At 38.5% G+C, this 16,438-nt stretch overlaps 1 protein-coding gene and 1 long non-coding RNA gene across 2 annotated transcripts; both read right to left on the bottom strand.

Moving 5' to 3' along the window:
- Positions 1-598: 598 nt before the first annotated feature.
- LOC131894164 (zinc finger protein 501-like) lies at positions 599-9,049 on the bottom strand. The gene is made up of 3 exons (XM_059244362.1): positions 6,316-9,049; positions 3,250-3,376; positions 599-2,301 (listed from the first exon to the last, which is right to left on the bottom strand). The coding sequence occupies exons 1-3, from the start codon at positions 6,406-6,408 to the stop codon at positions 1,202-1,204; spliced, it is 1,320 nt and encodes a 439-aa protein (XP_059100345.1). The 5' UTR covers positions 6,409-9,049; the 3' UTR covers positions 599-1,201.
- A 3,639-nt stretch (positions 9,050-12,688) lies between these two features.
- On the bottom strand, positions 12,689-14,800 carry LOC131902663 (uncharacterized). The gene is made up of 3 exons (XR_009377100.1): positions 14,686-14,800; positions 14,192-14,282; positions 12,689-12,902 (listed from the first exon to the last, which is right to left on the bottom strand). It is a non-coding gene; the product is annotated as an uncharacterized LOC131902663 (long non-coding RNA).
- Positions 14,801-16,438: the final 1,638 nt, after the last annotated feature.

Here is a 16,438-nt window from a genome sequence, read left to right on the forward strand (position 1 = left end):
GTGTAAAGGATTTAGCAAAAAAAAATTGAAATTCAGTTCTTGGGACTTATACAGTGGAATTTCTAAGGTACAGCAGGACATGAGGAAAGCACAGTGGCATTCAGTATTTGCCCACAGGCAGCAGTGTACTAAGAGTCACTGTTCTTTGACTGAATCATGGGTTCTAAGCATGATTAAGAGTCATACATGGACACAGCCCAGTTTGGATATCTGTCACTGCCAGTTTTGTAACTGTATTTTCATGTGTCTCCCTGTACACCTCTCACTCTCTCCTCCATGAATGCAAAAGAGAGAGAGCAGTCTCCTCTGTGAGGCTCCCTAAGCCTATATATTCTGTGTTGAACCCTTTTAACAGGACCAGGTACTACCATGGTAGTAAGCCTGGAGCAGTGAGCACAAACAACCTTACCTGATTTAGCTGACCAAATGCTTTCTCTTTAATATTAATTTTGTGGTGTACAACAGGATAGGAAGAACAAGATAGGTTTTAGCACATGTTGTATGAGAGACTTTTCCTGGGGAGACAGAACATACACATGCATCTACTCTCGCAAAATGAGAAATGACAACAGAAGCAAGTACAGATGCCACTGATATATCTTGTCGAACCAATGAGCTTTATTGGGGATACTCAGAGAAATATGGGAAAAGAGGTGCTTAAAGGAACAAGAGGGACTCAAAGATAGCCGCCATCAGGAAACTCAAACCCAGCATGGAACACAGCTTTTGAACACTGGACACCTGGAGCACACTGTACACATGCAGGCATATCTACAGGTTAAAGGGCATCCTATTTTGGTGGTTCAGTTTGTCAAAAACCTCTTCTAAATAGCAGAGTGATCTGAGTTTCTTCATGGGAGTTAACCAGAGTGAATCCTGTCAGTTTCAGGGACTTCCTGAGTTATTTGGGGGTTTTCATTTCCTGTCTTAATCACTTTCCTTCAGGATGGAACATTTCAGTTTCCAGGAAATGGTTACATAACAGCATATTCTTCAGGCTTTTCCATTTTGTCTTCATTATGAAGTATTTGAGGTTGAAAAAGTAGAACGACTTAACGAAAATTTTCCTACATAATCATATTTGAATAATTTTTCCTCAATATAAACTCTTGATCTTTTCTACAATTTGAACATTACTTACAAGATTTTGGAAGTTTCTCATGTTCATAATGATTCTCTAGTGTGAAGCCTGCAATGGTTCCTAAGAAGAGAACTTGGATAAAGCATGTGCCACATTATTTACTAATGGAAACTTTCCCTCCCTACTATGAATTTTCTGATGTTTTCTTAGACCTGAGAGGTGGGTAAAGACTTTGACACATTCCCTGCATTTGTAAGGTTCCTCTCCCGTATGAATTCTCTGATGTATTGTAAGTTGGACTTTCTGAATAAAGCATTTGTCACATTCACTGCATTTGTAAGGTTTCTCTCCAGTATGAATCTTCTGATGTCTTCTAAGATCTGAGCCACTAGTAAAGGATTTCTTACATTCACTACATTTGTAAGGTTTCTCTCCGGTATGAATTCGCTGATGTTTTCTAAGACCTGAGCAACATGTAAAGGATTTCTCACATTCACTGCATTTGTAAGGTTTTTCTCCTGTATGAATTCTCTGATGTATTGTAAGTTGGGCTTTCTGGATGAAGCATTTGTCACATTCACTACATTTGTAAGGTTTTTCTCCAGTATGAATTCGCTGATGGGTTCTTAGGTATGTCAGTCGGCTAAATCTTTTGCCACATTCATTACATTTGTAATGTTTCTCCCCTGTATGAATTGTCTGATGGCTTCTTAGGTGTGTCAGCTGACTAAAGCGTTTGTGACATTCACTGCATTTGTAAGGTCTCTCTCCAGTATGAGTTTTGTAATGGTATTTAACCTGATACAACTGATAAAAGCACTTGTCACAGGCTTTACATTTGTGAGGTTTTTCTCCAGAATGATTTTTCTGGTGTATACTGAAGTTCGAGTGGTTTCTTTGATTTTGACTGATGGGAAACAAATTTAAACAATTCACACAGTCTTTAAATTTGCAAGGTTCTTCTCCAGAGTCCCCATTTTTATGCCTCTTTATGACTGATGACTCAATAGAAGCACCCTTGTGGTTACCACATCTGTACTTAATGTAGTCTTCTGCAGTATCACTTGTGTCACAAGTTGAATATTGGGAGGATTCATGAATTATTTTGCCAAGCTCACTACATTTATAAGACTTCTCTTGGATATTCACATGCTGATGGAAAATATGCTTTGAGCCTTGATCCAGGAATTTCTTATATTTTCCGCATATATGATGGTTCTCTGGAAAGTTAGCACAATTACAGTTAATAAGAATTAATGCCTAAGTAACAGATTCACTAACTAATGTTTCCTTAAGTTCTCTAAGGCAAGTAAAATAGCAATTCTTAGGAACAGAACTCTCAGCAGAGGCCTTTTGTGCTTTACTATCATTAAATGGATGCTCAGAAGGACCTCCACTCTGATCTCTATCAAACTGAAAGGATCAATGATAGCCTTCTCATTCTTTTCTAATCTGCTTACCTTTCAGAAGGTTGGACAAATGGGTCATCACGCAATAATGGACTTTGAGATGGGAGCTCTCTGAAGCATCATAGGAAGAATGTTTCTCTATTTTCTTGTTGTTTATGTTTTTGAAACAGAGTCTATTATGTAGCCTTTGTTGGCTAGGAACTTGCTATGTAAATCAGGCTCACCTGGATTTCACCAGGTCCTCTTGCTTCAGCAACCCCTAGTGTTAGGATTAAAATGATGCTGTGCCAGGACTATAGACCATATGTCAAAAAAATAAATAAACAAATAAAAACAACATGCTTACCAGCAACAGCTCTTTATGTTAAAACCTCTCAATTTTTTAAAAAATCAATAAAAGGTGAATTCTTTAATTCAATACTAAAATCAAAATAGTCCAATTAAAAAGTATACAGCAACGCATTTCCTTGCTCTAAATATTCAGCTTTCTTTGAGCTTTGAAATTTTCTTTAAAAACTACAAAAGAGGGCTGGAGAGATTGCCCAGAATATAGCATTGGTTAATCCTGTTGAGAACACAGGAAAAAAATGTAAAAAAAAAAAAAAAAAAAAAAAAAAAAAGTACCATGAAGAAGTTATGTTCACTATCAGAATTTCCCTTATTTCTGGTTGTCTCTAGGCAGTTCAGGGAGTTTATATACATACAAAGTAGGTAAATACAAAGGATGAGTCAGGAATTCTACAATAAGAGCATTCTTACCTACAAAGACTAGATTGCTGTAATTCTCCAACATCACATCCATGTACAAAGTTCTCTGAGCACAGTCTAAACATTCCCACTCCTCCTGGGACAGGTCCACAGTCACATCCCTGAATGTCAATGGATCCTGTAATGGAAAATTACCCATTTACCATGTGCTGCTGGGAAAAAAAGTTTTCCTAGGTCAAAGAGATCTAAAGAATTAGAGACTCTTGTGGTATAGATGGGGTGTGACAATTATTCAAAGACAAACTTTTTTTAGAGCTGCTACAGAGATGGGTCAGAAGAGTGCTAGCTAGTCTTCCAGAGGACTCACACTTGGCTCCCAGCACCCACATGGTGCTACACAACAGATTCTAACTCTGGTTCCATCAGATCCAATACTCTCTTCTGAATTCTGCAAGTGTAGCGTTCACGCATACATTAAAGCAAGTATACTCAAACACATAAAATAAAAGTGGAAGTTAATTTTAATAAAGGACACTTTCTAGAATAGTCATGCTCTTTATTGTATTTTCTATCTCAGTGAAAACAGGATGATATACTCTCACAATCAGCAAACTTGTCAGAAATATAAGATACACATTTGCGATGTAGATGCAGGAATGTAACTACAAAGGCTGTGCTGAATCAAACAGGACCACAATGTCTTCTCTCAGACGGTCAAGTTATGATGAGCAAAACTGTGCTTCCACACTCGACAACTGTTAACTTTGCTCAAATACGGACAGGGGATCAATCTTGTCTGCAGCTGGGTCTCACATGACTCTAATCTAAAATACTGAGCTCAGATGCTAAGGCCTAGGTGTAATGCTGCACTGTTTCTAGAACAAAGAATATGGAATGCAGAACTTATGGATGAATTAATAGTCAAATTAGTTTTTTTAAACAGTAAGGAGTATGTATACATCGAACATTCCAAACAACACATAGAATTAAATACTTTGTAACATTATTTTATGAGAATATTTTTGACAACCATGAAGTAAATAGAAAAACAGCATCAGACAGTGTGAATATTATCTATATTTTTCTAAAATTCCACACAACCAATACAGATGAATAAAAATTTCAGAAATTCCATATGGGGTTTCACTACAGAATAATTAAACTGTACTAACTCTTCACTAATTCTGAGTATAACATTGATCATGAAATTGGTTCAACTGAACATTTGAATCTTAGCTGGGTAGTGGTAGTGCACACCTTTAATCCCACAGGAGGCAGAGGCAAGTAAATCTCCACGAATTTGAGGCCAACCTGGTCTACATAGCATGTTCTAGGACAGGCAAGGTTACACACAGAAACCTTGTCTTAAAAAGCCAAAAAAAAAAGAGGAAGAAGAGGCATAAAAGAAAATTTGAATCTTATAAGTTCACTTCTATTCTTTTCTTCAGTATTTGAGCTCAATCATGTAACATGATTTTAGGTTGCACAGATAAGTATCATTATGACTCTTCCTTTATTTTTCAAAAAATAGAAAATGCCAGGTTATATACTGACTATGTCACAAAACAGTAATATAACCCATAATCCTGGGGGCTGGAAAGATAGCTCAGAAGTAAAGGGCACTTGCTGTCCCTGCAGAGAAACCCAATTTAATTCTCTCTACATACATAGTAGCTCTTTACATTGACTGATTCTAGTGTCAAGAGTCTGATGCCTATGTACTATGTCCATGGGACATCATGTAGGCATGCAGTGCACAAAAGCATGCTGGTGAATACTACTATACTTAAATTTTAAAAAAATTTCAAAGAAAGAAATCGCCACTTTTCTTCTGAATCTCTACCTGCATAATACATAGCTTCAGGGAAAGGAAAAAAACAAAATACAGGGAGCCTTCCTCCTTCAAAAGAAAGAAAGAGGGCTGGAGAGATGGCTCAGCCGTTAAAGGCTAGGCTCACAACCAAAAATATAAAAGAAAGAAAGAGAGCAAAGTCATTAAAAGGGGCATTTGTTTATGCTTTAAAATTGAGGGCTTATGCACAGCACGAAGTCAATACTCTCTAGAAAATTCTTACTAATATATTCCACGTGATGCAATATAGAGGTGGGGACAGGACTGCTTACACCCTGTCTGAAAAATAAAACAAATAACAAAGAGAAAATACTGATCTGTCTATTGAGAACTTACCACTGAACACTGGAATCAAGAGCATGATATGAGCAGAACCTCTCCTGAGACAAATAGATTTCAGATGTCAACACACCCATATCATCATCATTGCATGAAATCAAATAGCAAAGAGAGAATCCACTATACTGCAATCTGCAGCTCCTCACAGAAACATCAGTTTTATGGTAAGAGCTAGCTACATATTCCTTCCATCATTTGCACTCTGTAGGGTGCTGAAAATATTTAGTATTAGGATTCAAGACAGGGAATCTCATTTCATTCTACTTTTCCATAAATTACTCAATGATGTTAGCCAAAAGTTGTGGGTATTTCCAAGGCCACTTTCACAAACCTGGTTCTGGAAACCTTACCATCTCTAAAATGTAACCTCTGTGTGGCCTGCCTTCTTCACTTTAATATATAAAGACACAGGTCCATCTTCTGCATGAATTGGGCATCAATATACTTCTTTGGTCATCATTTACAATGGAATATTTCAGAATTGCAGTCTTAAGACTATGACAATTACGTCCCCACAGTAATAATTGAGGGAAGATACAATGGGATGAGAATGTGCTATGTATATAACAAGATTTTTTTTAAAGATTTATTTATTTATTATATATACAGTGTACTGCTTGCACATGCCTGCCAGCCAGAAGAGGGCACCAGATCTCATTATAGATGGTTGTGATCCACCATGTGGTTGCTGGGAATTGAACTCAGGACCTCTGGAAGAGCAGTCAGTGCTCTTAACCTCTGAGCCATCTCTCCAGCCCATATAACAAGATTTAAAGATCTAATCTGGATTATCAGAGAAGAAAAAGAGTATGAATACGAAGAATACAAAATAAACACTTTAGATGACACTGCCAGAGGCCGGGAATTAAAAGAATGAAGTTTCAATATAAAAACAATTTTCAAATGAATCTAGACACAACACCAACCTGGGGCACATTTATCGGGGAAGCGGCCATTCTCCCAGTTGCTCTTCTCTGAGTTTCTGTCTCAGGAACAAAGACTGGAATGCTTCTTGACATTTCACATCAAGGAGTCAAAAATATAAAACTAAAATTAATCCAACTCTGTTATAGACAGTGCCAAACTACATATAAAGACCCCCAAATCAAAATGTATTAGCAGTCTTGTCAACATTCCTATAGAGAAGAAAGCATGGAAGGATACATTTGGAGTGCTGACAGAAAGTAACTGTGAACCATGTCACTGCACTCAGAAAAACTGGCTCTTAAAATCCATAGAGACATGTACTTGAAGAAAGTTGTGAAATAACAAAGGTCATCCACTCAGGCAGCGCTGCAGATCATAATTAGAGGCAAATTATACTTAGAAAAATCAGAGAGAAGTTATCCACAAGGACACAGGAAATAAGACATTTTACATAAGGAACAGATAAATAGAGGAGAGCGGAGGAATAACAGACCATGGTCAACACATAAAACCAGCAAAACACTATTTCTTACTAGAAGACAGAAAAATACTAATAGTAACTTTACCAACTACAATATTAAAAAAAAACATAACAAATAAAAGCCCTGTGATATGAAAATCTCAGTAGAAATGGAAATGTCAAAAGACACAGTTCAATAAGATTTTGTGATAAACTCCTAAAGGTACTAGGAAAAAAAAAATGTAACTCGGCTCAACACGTAAAGGGCATGTATGTTACACCTAGGTCAACAGTACACTACAGAGAAAACTGACAGGCATTAGCAGGAAAACGGTCAAGAAAGAAAGATGCATGTGCTCTCCAGTCTCACTTAATCCAGAGCCATAAGAGTGGGCCAGAGACATCTGAATAAGACAAGGAGAGAAAGGAGAAACAAGTAGGAGAGAAAGGCACCAAATTCCTTTTTAATGATTATATACAATCACACAAAAAGGTCTTCACATACTCCAGGGGGAACCTCAGACTTGATAAGTGTTTTAACTATTTTTGAAAAAACTCAAAACTAACACACAAAATGACTAGTTTTCCTATATGTCAATAATGACAATTTTAGAAGTAAATTAGAAATTAAACCCATTTAGGTTGCATTAAAAAGATCTAGGAATAAGACTAAGTAATGATGACTTTGCTTTTATGAAGAAATCCCTAAGGTATTCAGGGAAAAAAAAAATAAAAAATAAGAGTACACAAGGAAATGGACTTACCCAAACTCTCCAAAAGCCATGGTGAAAATATTACTAACAGCAACCAGTGGATTCGAAGCAATCTCCATCAGCCAAATACTGATATTTTTCACAAAAGTAGATAAGGAAACAGTCACATGGACACAGAAAAGTCACATGTATCAAAATTAATCCTAAGAAAGGGTATTCCTGGGGGTATCACAGGATCTGATCATACATCATAACTCAGAGGCACAAGGCAAAGATAGCATGATCCCGCACATAAAGAACCATGTAGAAAATTGACTAGAACAGGAAATATAGAAATGAACATATACCAGAGAGATGATATAAGCTACATATGTCAACAACAAACCCAGGAAAGAGAGAGCCCTTTGAACACTCGGTGCTGGGAAAACGATTGATTATCCACGTGCAGATGAGTGACGTTAGATCCAGATCTCTCACCCTACACACAAATCAATACAAACTAGATCAAGGCCCTTCCTAGAAAAATTGAAATGCTAAAAGCACTATTGGAAAACATGATTAAATGCTTAATAATTTAGAAGTAAGCAAACCCTGTCTGAAAGAGATTCCAGGAGCACAGAAGAATAACAAGGAGCTTTTATGGAGTACAGGCTGGAAAGGTCAGAAGTACACAATGAATGATAGATAGCTAAGGGAGAATGAATGATAATTGAGAAAGTGAAATTGAAATAAATGCCTAGGAGGTTAACTTTACATATGTGTGTGTATGTATATAATTCTTCCTATAGATAGATTAGATAGATGATAGATGATTGATAGACAGATAGACATTTACACACACATATGTCTTATATTCATCCATGTGTCATGAGTCATTCTGAATATTTGCACGCTATTATTAAACAATGTTTTCATAACCTTGGCATCATTATATGTAGATATACATATGTATCACATCAATCATATTTATAGCATCTCAAATAGTTTTCTTGATAGGCAATACACATTCGGATGGTTTCTTACCTAGCAAATGCTCCAATGTTATAGAGTGACAATGGGAGAGTAGATGAAACTTAAAACCAACTTCATTCCATCTGATCATATCTGGTCATGGAATAGACCGATGCTATGTACATCCCTCATGATTCAGGCGAATTGCTCTACTCTTTTCCATCATATTGAAATAACAGACAGTGGCCAAATTTCTTAAATGATCAATTTTAAACAACAGTTGAGAAAGTGTGCGGAGAATATAGGTAAATAAAATACCAAATTCTCTCAGAAACAACCATGGATATTTATCAATTACACCAAGAATTCAAATGATACTCAATGAGTTAAGCATTATGACAACTAAATTAGGATATTAATACTATCACCAACAAAATTAAGACAATAAAAAGAAAACCAGCTTGTAGCTGTGACATCTACACTATGAAGCAATAGGTGAGAAATTCTCAACTTTGATGAAGGAAACAGATATGATTCAATAGCTTCACTAATCCTACCAAGCAGAAACCAGAGGACATAGGAATGGTATATTGTATTAATGAGGGTTCTCTAGAGAGCAGAACTTACAGAATGAATCTCTCTACATATAGAGAGACATGGGATTTATTAGAAGACTTATAGGCTGCAATCCAGTTAATCCAACAATGGCTGACTATGAGCAAAAAAACCTTAGAATCAACAAAGACTGGATGTCTCGGCTGGTCTTCGGTATATGCTAGAATCACAAGGATGTAGGCTCTATGCCTACATCTATGACAGTAAGGAATAGATTTGCTAGCAAGGCGGGGGCAAGCAGACAAGGAGCAAAAGCTTCTTTCTTCCATGTCTTCCTTTATACACATTCTCCCCAGTCTTATTTAAGGTAGATTTTTACACTAGCTAGAGGGGATGGAGTGAGGCTTGGTGGTCAGGAGCACTGGCTGTTCTTCCAGAGGACTGGGGTTCTAGAGCAGCAACCAAATGGCAGCTCATAAAACTGTCTGTGACTCTAGTTCCAGGGGATCCCATGCTCTCTTCTAGCCGCTTTGGACACTGCACATGTGTGGTGCACAGACATACATGCAGAACAACCACCCATACACAAGTAGCAATAATAATAACAGAACTAGCTATAGACATTCGAAACAGACAATGAAACAAAGAGATACAGTAGAAAAGGAAGACATTTAACTGAACCTTTTCAACAACAGTGTGACTACATATAGAACCTACCTGAAGACACCACCAAAAACTTTTATACTTGACAAATGCCTTAGTAATATTGAAGAATAAAGAATTATCATACACAAATCACCAGTTTAGAATATACCAATAATGAGCAGGTTGAGAAATAAATTAGGATAATATTGCATTTACAGTCACTTAAAAGACCCATAAAGCCCCCAAAATATTGTAAAATGTGTTCATAGTTCTCAACTATGACCGAATTACAAACTTGAACATAACTGATACTCCATCTCACCCTAGCCAGAGTGGCTAACACGAAGAAAACAAACGGCTGGAGAGATGGTGCAGTAATTAAGAGCACTTACTGCTTTTCCAGACCACCTGGGTTAAAATCCTAGGACCATCATTCAGACTCACAACAATCCATAACCACTCTCCTATGGGACCCAATGCCCTCTTGTGGCCTCCAGAGGCACCAGGCACACAGACATACATGTTGCCAAAACAAATGTATACATAAAATAAGATAAAAATAACAAAAACAGAGGGGGGGGGAGGTTCTTAGGCGGAACCACAGAGTAACTCTGTAATTTGCTGCTAGCCTCGTATACATACCTATTTCCACAACAGTTATATAATGAGTATCCCTCCCAAATAATAATAAACAACAAATATAATCAGATGCCCAGGAATGCATTTGAGGAAATGGCAAAGTGGATCCTTATTCTAATTCCGGTTGGGAATGCAAACTACAGCAAACAGTAGACATCCCTTCAAAGGTTGCAGAAACCACCAATATTACCCTCCCATGCCGAGGGACACAAGACTGTTCCAACATGTATAGATCTATCAATGTAAGACAGCCAAAATCTAGATTGTAATAGAAGGAACATGATCATGTCAATATATCCATCAAACACCTGTGGGAAATTTTCACATTTGCTTGTTATCAAAGATCTGAAGAATCTGGGAATAGGAGAAACATACCTCAGCATTATAAAAACTAGAAGCCACAAACCTAAACCCAACATTTTGTTAAATGAGGAAAACTGGAAAAATTCCAATCTCCTCAGGACAGGGACAAGGTGTCCATTCTGTCCACACTAACTCATCACAGTGCACCAGTTGCACCCAGAACAAAAAGGAAAGAGAAAATATTCAAATTAAAGGAGTTAACAGAGGTCGGGTAGCAACTTACTCCAAAATGTAAGAAATACAATTCTCAACTTCAGAAATCAAAAATATCCCAGAGCTCAGCTCTGATAATCTTTGAAAAGAGCCATAAAACCCATGCTCTGTATCATTTGGTGTTTTACATATCAACGAGATGAGGAAGAGAAAATAGCAGACCACTAAGACCAGTATAGTGTCTAAGAAATATCTTAGATTCCCTGATGATAGCATTCAAAGTGCCAAAATGTACTGTGTAAGCTAGTGGGCAAGAAAAGTCATCAATGGCCTTACCTGGATATGGGCCACCTGTGCCACACCACCACCCTTTCAGAGACTTTGGTTAATCCACTGATGTAGCACAGCAGTTCAGAGCTACCAGGACAGATCAGCAACCGTCTGCTCAGCGTCCTTGTGTTGTCCTACTATGTCTAGTCTGTAACCAATGTCTCTCCTTGAACCTCAGAACTATAAATGACTTCTGGTATATTTTCCTCCTTAGGAAAATTTTCTGCATATGAGTTTATTCAGCAAACTCTATTAAACTAATTTAAGACAGCCAGTCAGAATCTAGGTCTCTCTGGATTGGTGGAATATGAGGAAGGTTTGGAAACACACATGGGAACTTGTTTTCAGATATTAGACATCTACCAACTGTGTGTGTCAACACCGCACAGTAGAGCTGTCTCCTATATCACAGTTTGATGGTTTTTTCCCTCTGGTTTCCTAAAGCGGTGTCAAAGTGTGAAGACAGTTTTCTGTGTAATGAAATGCTTTCTGTTAGGGCTGGAGAGATGCTCAGAGGTTAAGAGCACTGACTATTCTTCCAGAGGTCCTGAGTTCAATTCCCAGCACTCACATGGTGGCTCACAACCATCTGTAATGGGATCTGGTACCCTCTTCTGTGTACATAATAAATAAATTTAAAAAAAAAAAAAACACTTTCTGTTTAAATTTTTGGCCAGTTCCAGAGAAGGAAATAAGTACAATGTACTGGAAACGTGGCCAAGAGCCTATGACTAGGAGAGTGACAGGCCATAGGAGGGAATCCACTCATGACATTTTGCTACATGTAGAAATACTCAAACTGCTTTTACCTAGTTCTGGTCACACCATAGCCTGGTGCAGCTGTCAGCCTGGGTCAGACAACTTTTATTTGCAATGGGTAACAGTTATTTCAGAGACTCCTAACTGGTCACATACAGAGAATGCATAACTGCTGACGGCCATGAAGAGGAAATCCATATGACCTGGTACAAATCCCAGAGAACTCAACAGAAGAGAGGGAATAAGGTGATTAGCTATAACACACACAATACATTAAATAGTACTCACAAAAATAGAAGACTAAATGCACAAGGAAACAAAGAATGTGAGAGCACAGAACAAGCCAGGTATGTAGAGCAGAGCTGGAGTTATCCCACCTGTTATTCCAGATCACACTGCAGAGTCACATGACCAGCAGAACATGGGAGTGTCGGAAGAATAGATATACAGCCCTATGCAACAGAGCAGCAGATCCAGAAACAGAACCAGAGCAATGACCATGTGAATATCACCAAAATAAGACATGCAAGTTTCATGATAAGCAACTTCACCAACCAATAGTGATGGGAAAGCATGTACTCAGACAGAAAATATGAAATTGGGTTGGTTCTCTCCCAGTGTACAATGAATCACAGACTTTCATGTATAAGCTCTAACAGTGAAACTGACAAAAAAGACACATGCTATAAAGAGCATGCATGGAAATCTTAAAAATTAAGTATGAAGAAACAGCCTATTGAGCAGTTAAATATATTAGCTAGCTATTTGTAGTATGACAAGTTAATACTCAGAATGCCTCATAAAATAAAGAAAAAAAAACACAAACAAATAAAAATCATTTCAATTAACAAGTAAATAACTTTAACAGATCATGCTAAAAAGTAGTTACAATGGCCAATTAGTACACATTAAAAATGCTCCACACTGTTAGTCATGAAAGAAATGCTCACCCAATGTTCACCAAGATCCCCTCTCTGCCTAGTCAGTGACCACATTCAAGGTTTCAACAAAATGAATCCTGCAGAAAATACAACAGAACGAACTCAGAAACACAGTATCAGTGAGAATCCAACTTATTGCAGCTGCCATGTAGGTCAGTGAGAAGTTTCTTCAACAATCAGATAAGCAAACTATTCACATAAGATTCAACTATATTACACATGTGGTTTCATATGAAATGATTAATTATAGTCCGTTCTTGCAAAAATGATTACTCTCTGACTAACATGCATGTGAATAGAAACAGTAGACAAAAAAAACAGAAGGATTCAAATACATATGACATGTGAATACTGACACATGGCTTTCATGTTCTCATTCAAACATGAGAACACAAATCGACAAGGAGGTTTCTCTTATGTAAAGATTCTAATCAATTCATTTCAACAGGAATGGGATATTTCTGCAAAATAAATAAAGTAATGGTAAACGAATATGAAATTTGAGGCAGCACAGAGATCAAAAGGCTTCAGAAGATCAAACCAAGATTTCAAAATCTATTAAAACTACAGAAATAAAAATCATTGAGTATTGGCGTGAAGAAAGACAATAGGCAATATCAATGGGAGGACAATTAGGACAGATTCAAAACTCTGCAGAGATACTAAGCAATTCCTATCAAAGTCCTGACAGCATCATTTTAGGAAATGGGAAAAGTGACCATTAAAGGAATAGAATCTAAAGAAACTACCAAAAATGTCAAAGGAGAGAGCTCTGGAAACAAACCTAAGGCACGATTTCCCTAATTTTACAAGATCATAAATTATAGTAGGGAAAATCATTTAATATTGAAATGAGAGAAAAGAGAAATGATTCAAACAGGGACTCCAGCGTTGACATGCATAGTCGTATAAATTATGTTTTCTCCTAGTTCTTACATATAAAGCCAGTGACATGTAAAATAGGATAATAATCTTGAGGTTATTTATAGTAAGTTATTCCAAAACATTTCTAGAGAAACAACGTAGCAAAACCAATCTCATGTCTCATTTGCACTTTCTTTGTTTCCTAAATTTTCTCTTTGGAGTTTTTATTTAAGCTGATGGGTATCAGTGTTCTACAGCATGTATGTATGTGCTGTGTGTTTGTGTCTGGCACCCACTGAGGTCAGAAAAGGCATCAGACCTCTAGAACCAAAGTAATTACTGATGGTTGTCTAGCCACCATGTGGGTGCTGAGAATGAACCCATTCATTCTTCAGGGCAGCAAGGGCTATTAGCGGCTGAGCCATCTAAACACATGCCCCCCATTCCATTTTCAACATCACTTGAATCACTAACCACATCTAATTCAGTCCCTCCAAAATACCTGGTACATTTGCTACTGTGTCCATTCTCTCCACCTTCTAGGCTTCTCTGTTCTGCTTCAAAAGTGAGCAGGTCTGGCTTCTGAGTGTGACCTGTGCAAGAAAAAGATTCTTCAGAAAGCACCTGGATTTCTAACACAATACTGTGCTCACTGGATAGTGAGAAAATAAAATGATTCTACAAATGACTCCCCATTTGCCAAACTGTGTCAGAATAGTGAACACACTCTGGGACCATTTTTCAGTTAGCCTCACTTGAGTCCCACCACTTCTAACCACAGCTCAATCAAAACACAAGGGTGGAAATGGAACTCAATGGTTGAGATGACAATATTATACACCACTGAGTTTCTGAACTTATCAATGGAACGAAAATGAAAGAAGCCTTAAACCAGCCAAAAGGACACTCATTCACAGAAACCTCACACACTTGCAGAGTAGTCTTCCCAGGAATCCTGAGGAGGGGCAAGGGAGACTGTACGAAAACTATGCTCACCCACAGAAAGCACACTGGGGCAACTCTGCAATATGCAATCTCTGCACAAAGCCCTCTGAGCAGGGTCCAGGCATTGTCCCTCCTCCTGAGAACAGTCCACAGTCACTGTCAACAAATTCTGAAATTAAAAATAAAGGAAGTGAGTGTTTGAGACATCTGTCTTTCTGCACTGCTTTAATCCCAGCACTCAGAAGGCAGAAGCAGACAGATCCCATGTGAACCAGACTGGTGTCCATGGATTGAGCCAGACAGGGCAGGATTGAGATACTTATTCAACAAAACAAAGCCAAAACCAAACAAGAACACCCATGTCAACTTGGCCATGTGTCCATGGGAAGGGAGCTTTTCTTGGAACAGGAAGAAAAAATTTTTTCTCATATAGTTGAGTGATCAGAATTATTTAAGAGATGCTTTCTAATTTTGTCCTAATCTATTGTGTTTTAAAAACTGTAAAAAAATAGTGTGGCCTGATATCCTCTCACAGCATGCATACTTACAGTGCTTTAGCAGAATCTAAGGTGAAATATTAAGAACTAAACATATGAAAACACATTTCTGAATGCTGTATTTACTTTCTAGTGTGTATGTCTCAGATGGAAAATAAATGGGGATTAAAAAGTTTGTTTAGTAAATGTCAATGTTTACAATCATAACTTTAAAGCTTGCTAAAATATACTTTCTGATATCTAATGCAGTGGCTCCTTAAGTGATCACTGTATAAAAAGCTCTCTGGAGATGCCTGGTCCCCAGGGGCAAAGGCCACGCTCTTGATTACCAGAGGAGTAAAACAGGACTTAGAAAGCATGGATGAATTTAAATTCCAGGGGATTAGCAAGTGCCACAGTGGCTAAGAGAACCATATTTGCAAACAAAAGATAATGTTAGCCCTCTATCAGATTATTATTCTGTACATAATATGTTCTGGCAACCATAAGATGAGTTAAAAAGAAAAATCAATATAAGGCCCAGTTCAGATGATGTGAAATTTGTCGACAATGGTAAGACACAGGAGAACTTCAGAGTCCTTATGAAGAGCAGAGAAACTGCTCGCACCCCGGTCCCTCCCCTCCCGTGTCCCAGCCCCGCAGCTCCTCTGACCTGGGAGGTTCCAGGGCCGCCGGGCTGCGGTTCCCGCCACTGCGCTGCTGACTGGTGACTTTCCCAGGCCGCCCCGGGCGCCACCTGTGGCTACACGGAGTTCTCCCAGCCCGCTGAGGCCCCAGCCTGAGTCTGCAGCACTCCCGGCTCGGGACAGACAGAGGGTCTGTAGATCCCAGAGGGAATGGCGGGTGCAGGAGGTCTTCCTTCCTTCCGTTCCTCAGTGCCTCCTCTCGCCCCACCCATCACATACCTGTTGGGTCACGTGCCCTCCGACTCCCTCCCACCCACTTCCTCTGCCCGGTTCAGATTCCCATCCTCCTCGCTATTTCTGGGTTCGGCTGTGAAACCCGGTGCCTCCCTCGCCCTCTGCACTGGCAATGGCTTGTGGGAAATCCTGCTGCTCGGGAAAGATTTCTGCTCCCGGGGCAGGTTAGCTGGCTCTGTTCGGCAGGCTTAACGTAGACAGTCAAAACACATGTCACTCTGACTTGTGTATAGATAGGACAGGGAAGCAACACAGTATCCTTAAAAAGCTGTAACTGAACTCGGGCTCAGCTTTGGACTGAGGTCAAATGAACGGCCTGCAGCAAGCAAGTGTGGAGTTCTTGAACTGGGCCACCTTAGTCCTCAAGGACATAAGGCCAGTCAGAAT

The sequence above is a fragment of the Peromyscus eremicus genome, chromosome 1, assembly GCF_949786415.1.
Source record: "Peromyscus eremicus chromosome 1, PerEre_H2_v1, whole genome shotgun sequence".
Classification (NCBI taxonomy): Eukaryota; Metazoa; Chordata; class Mammalia; order Rodentia; family Cricetidae; genus Peromyscus; species Peromyscus eremicus.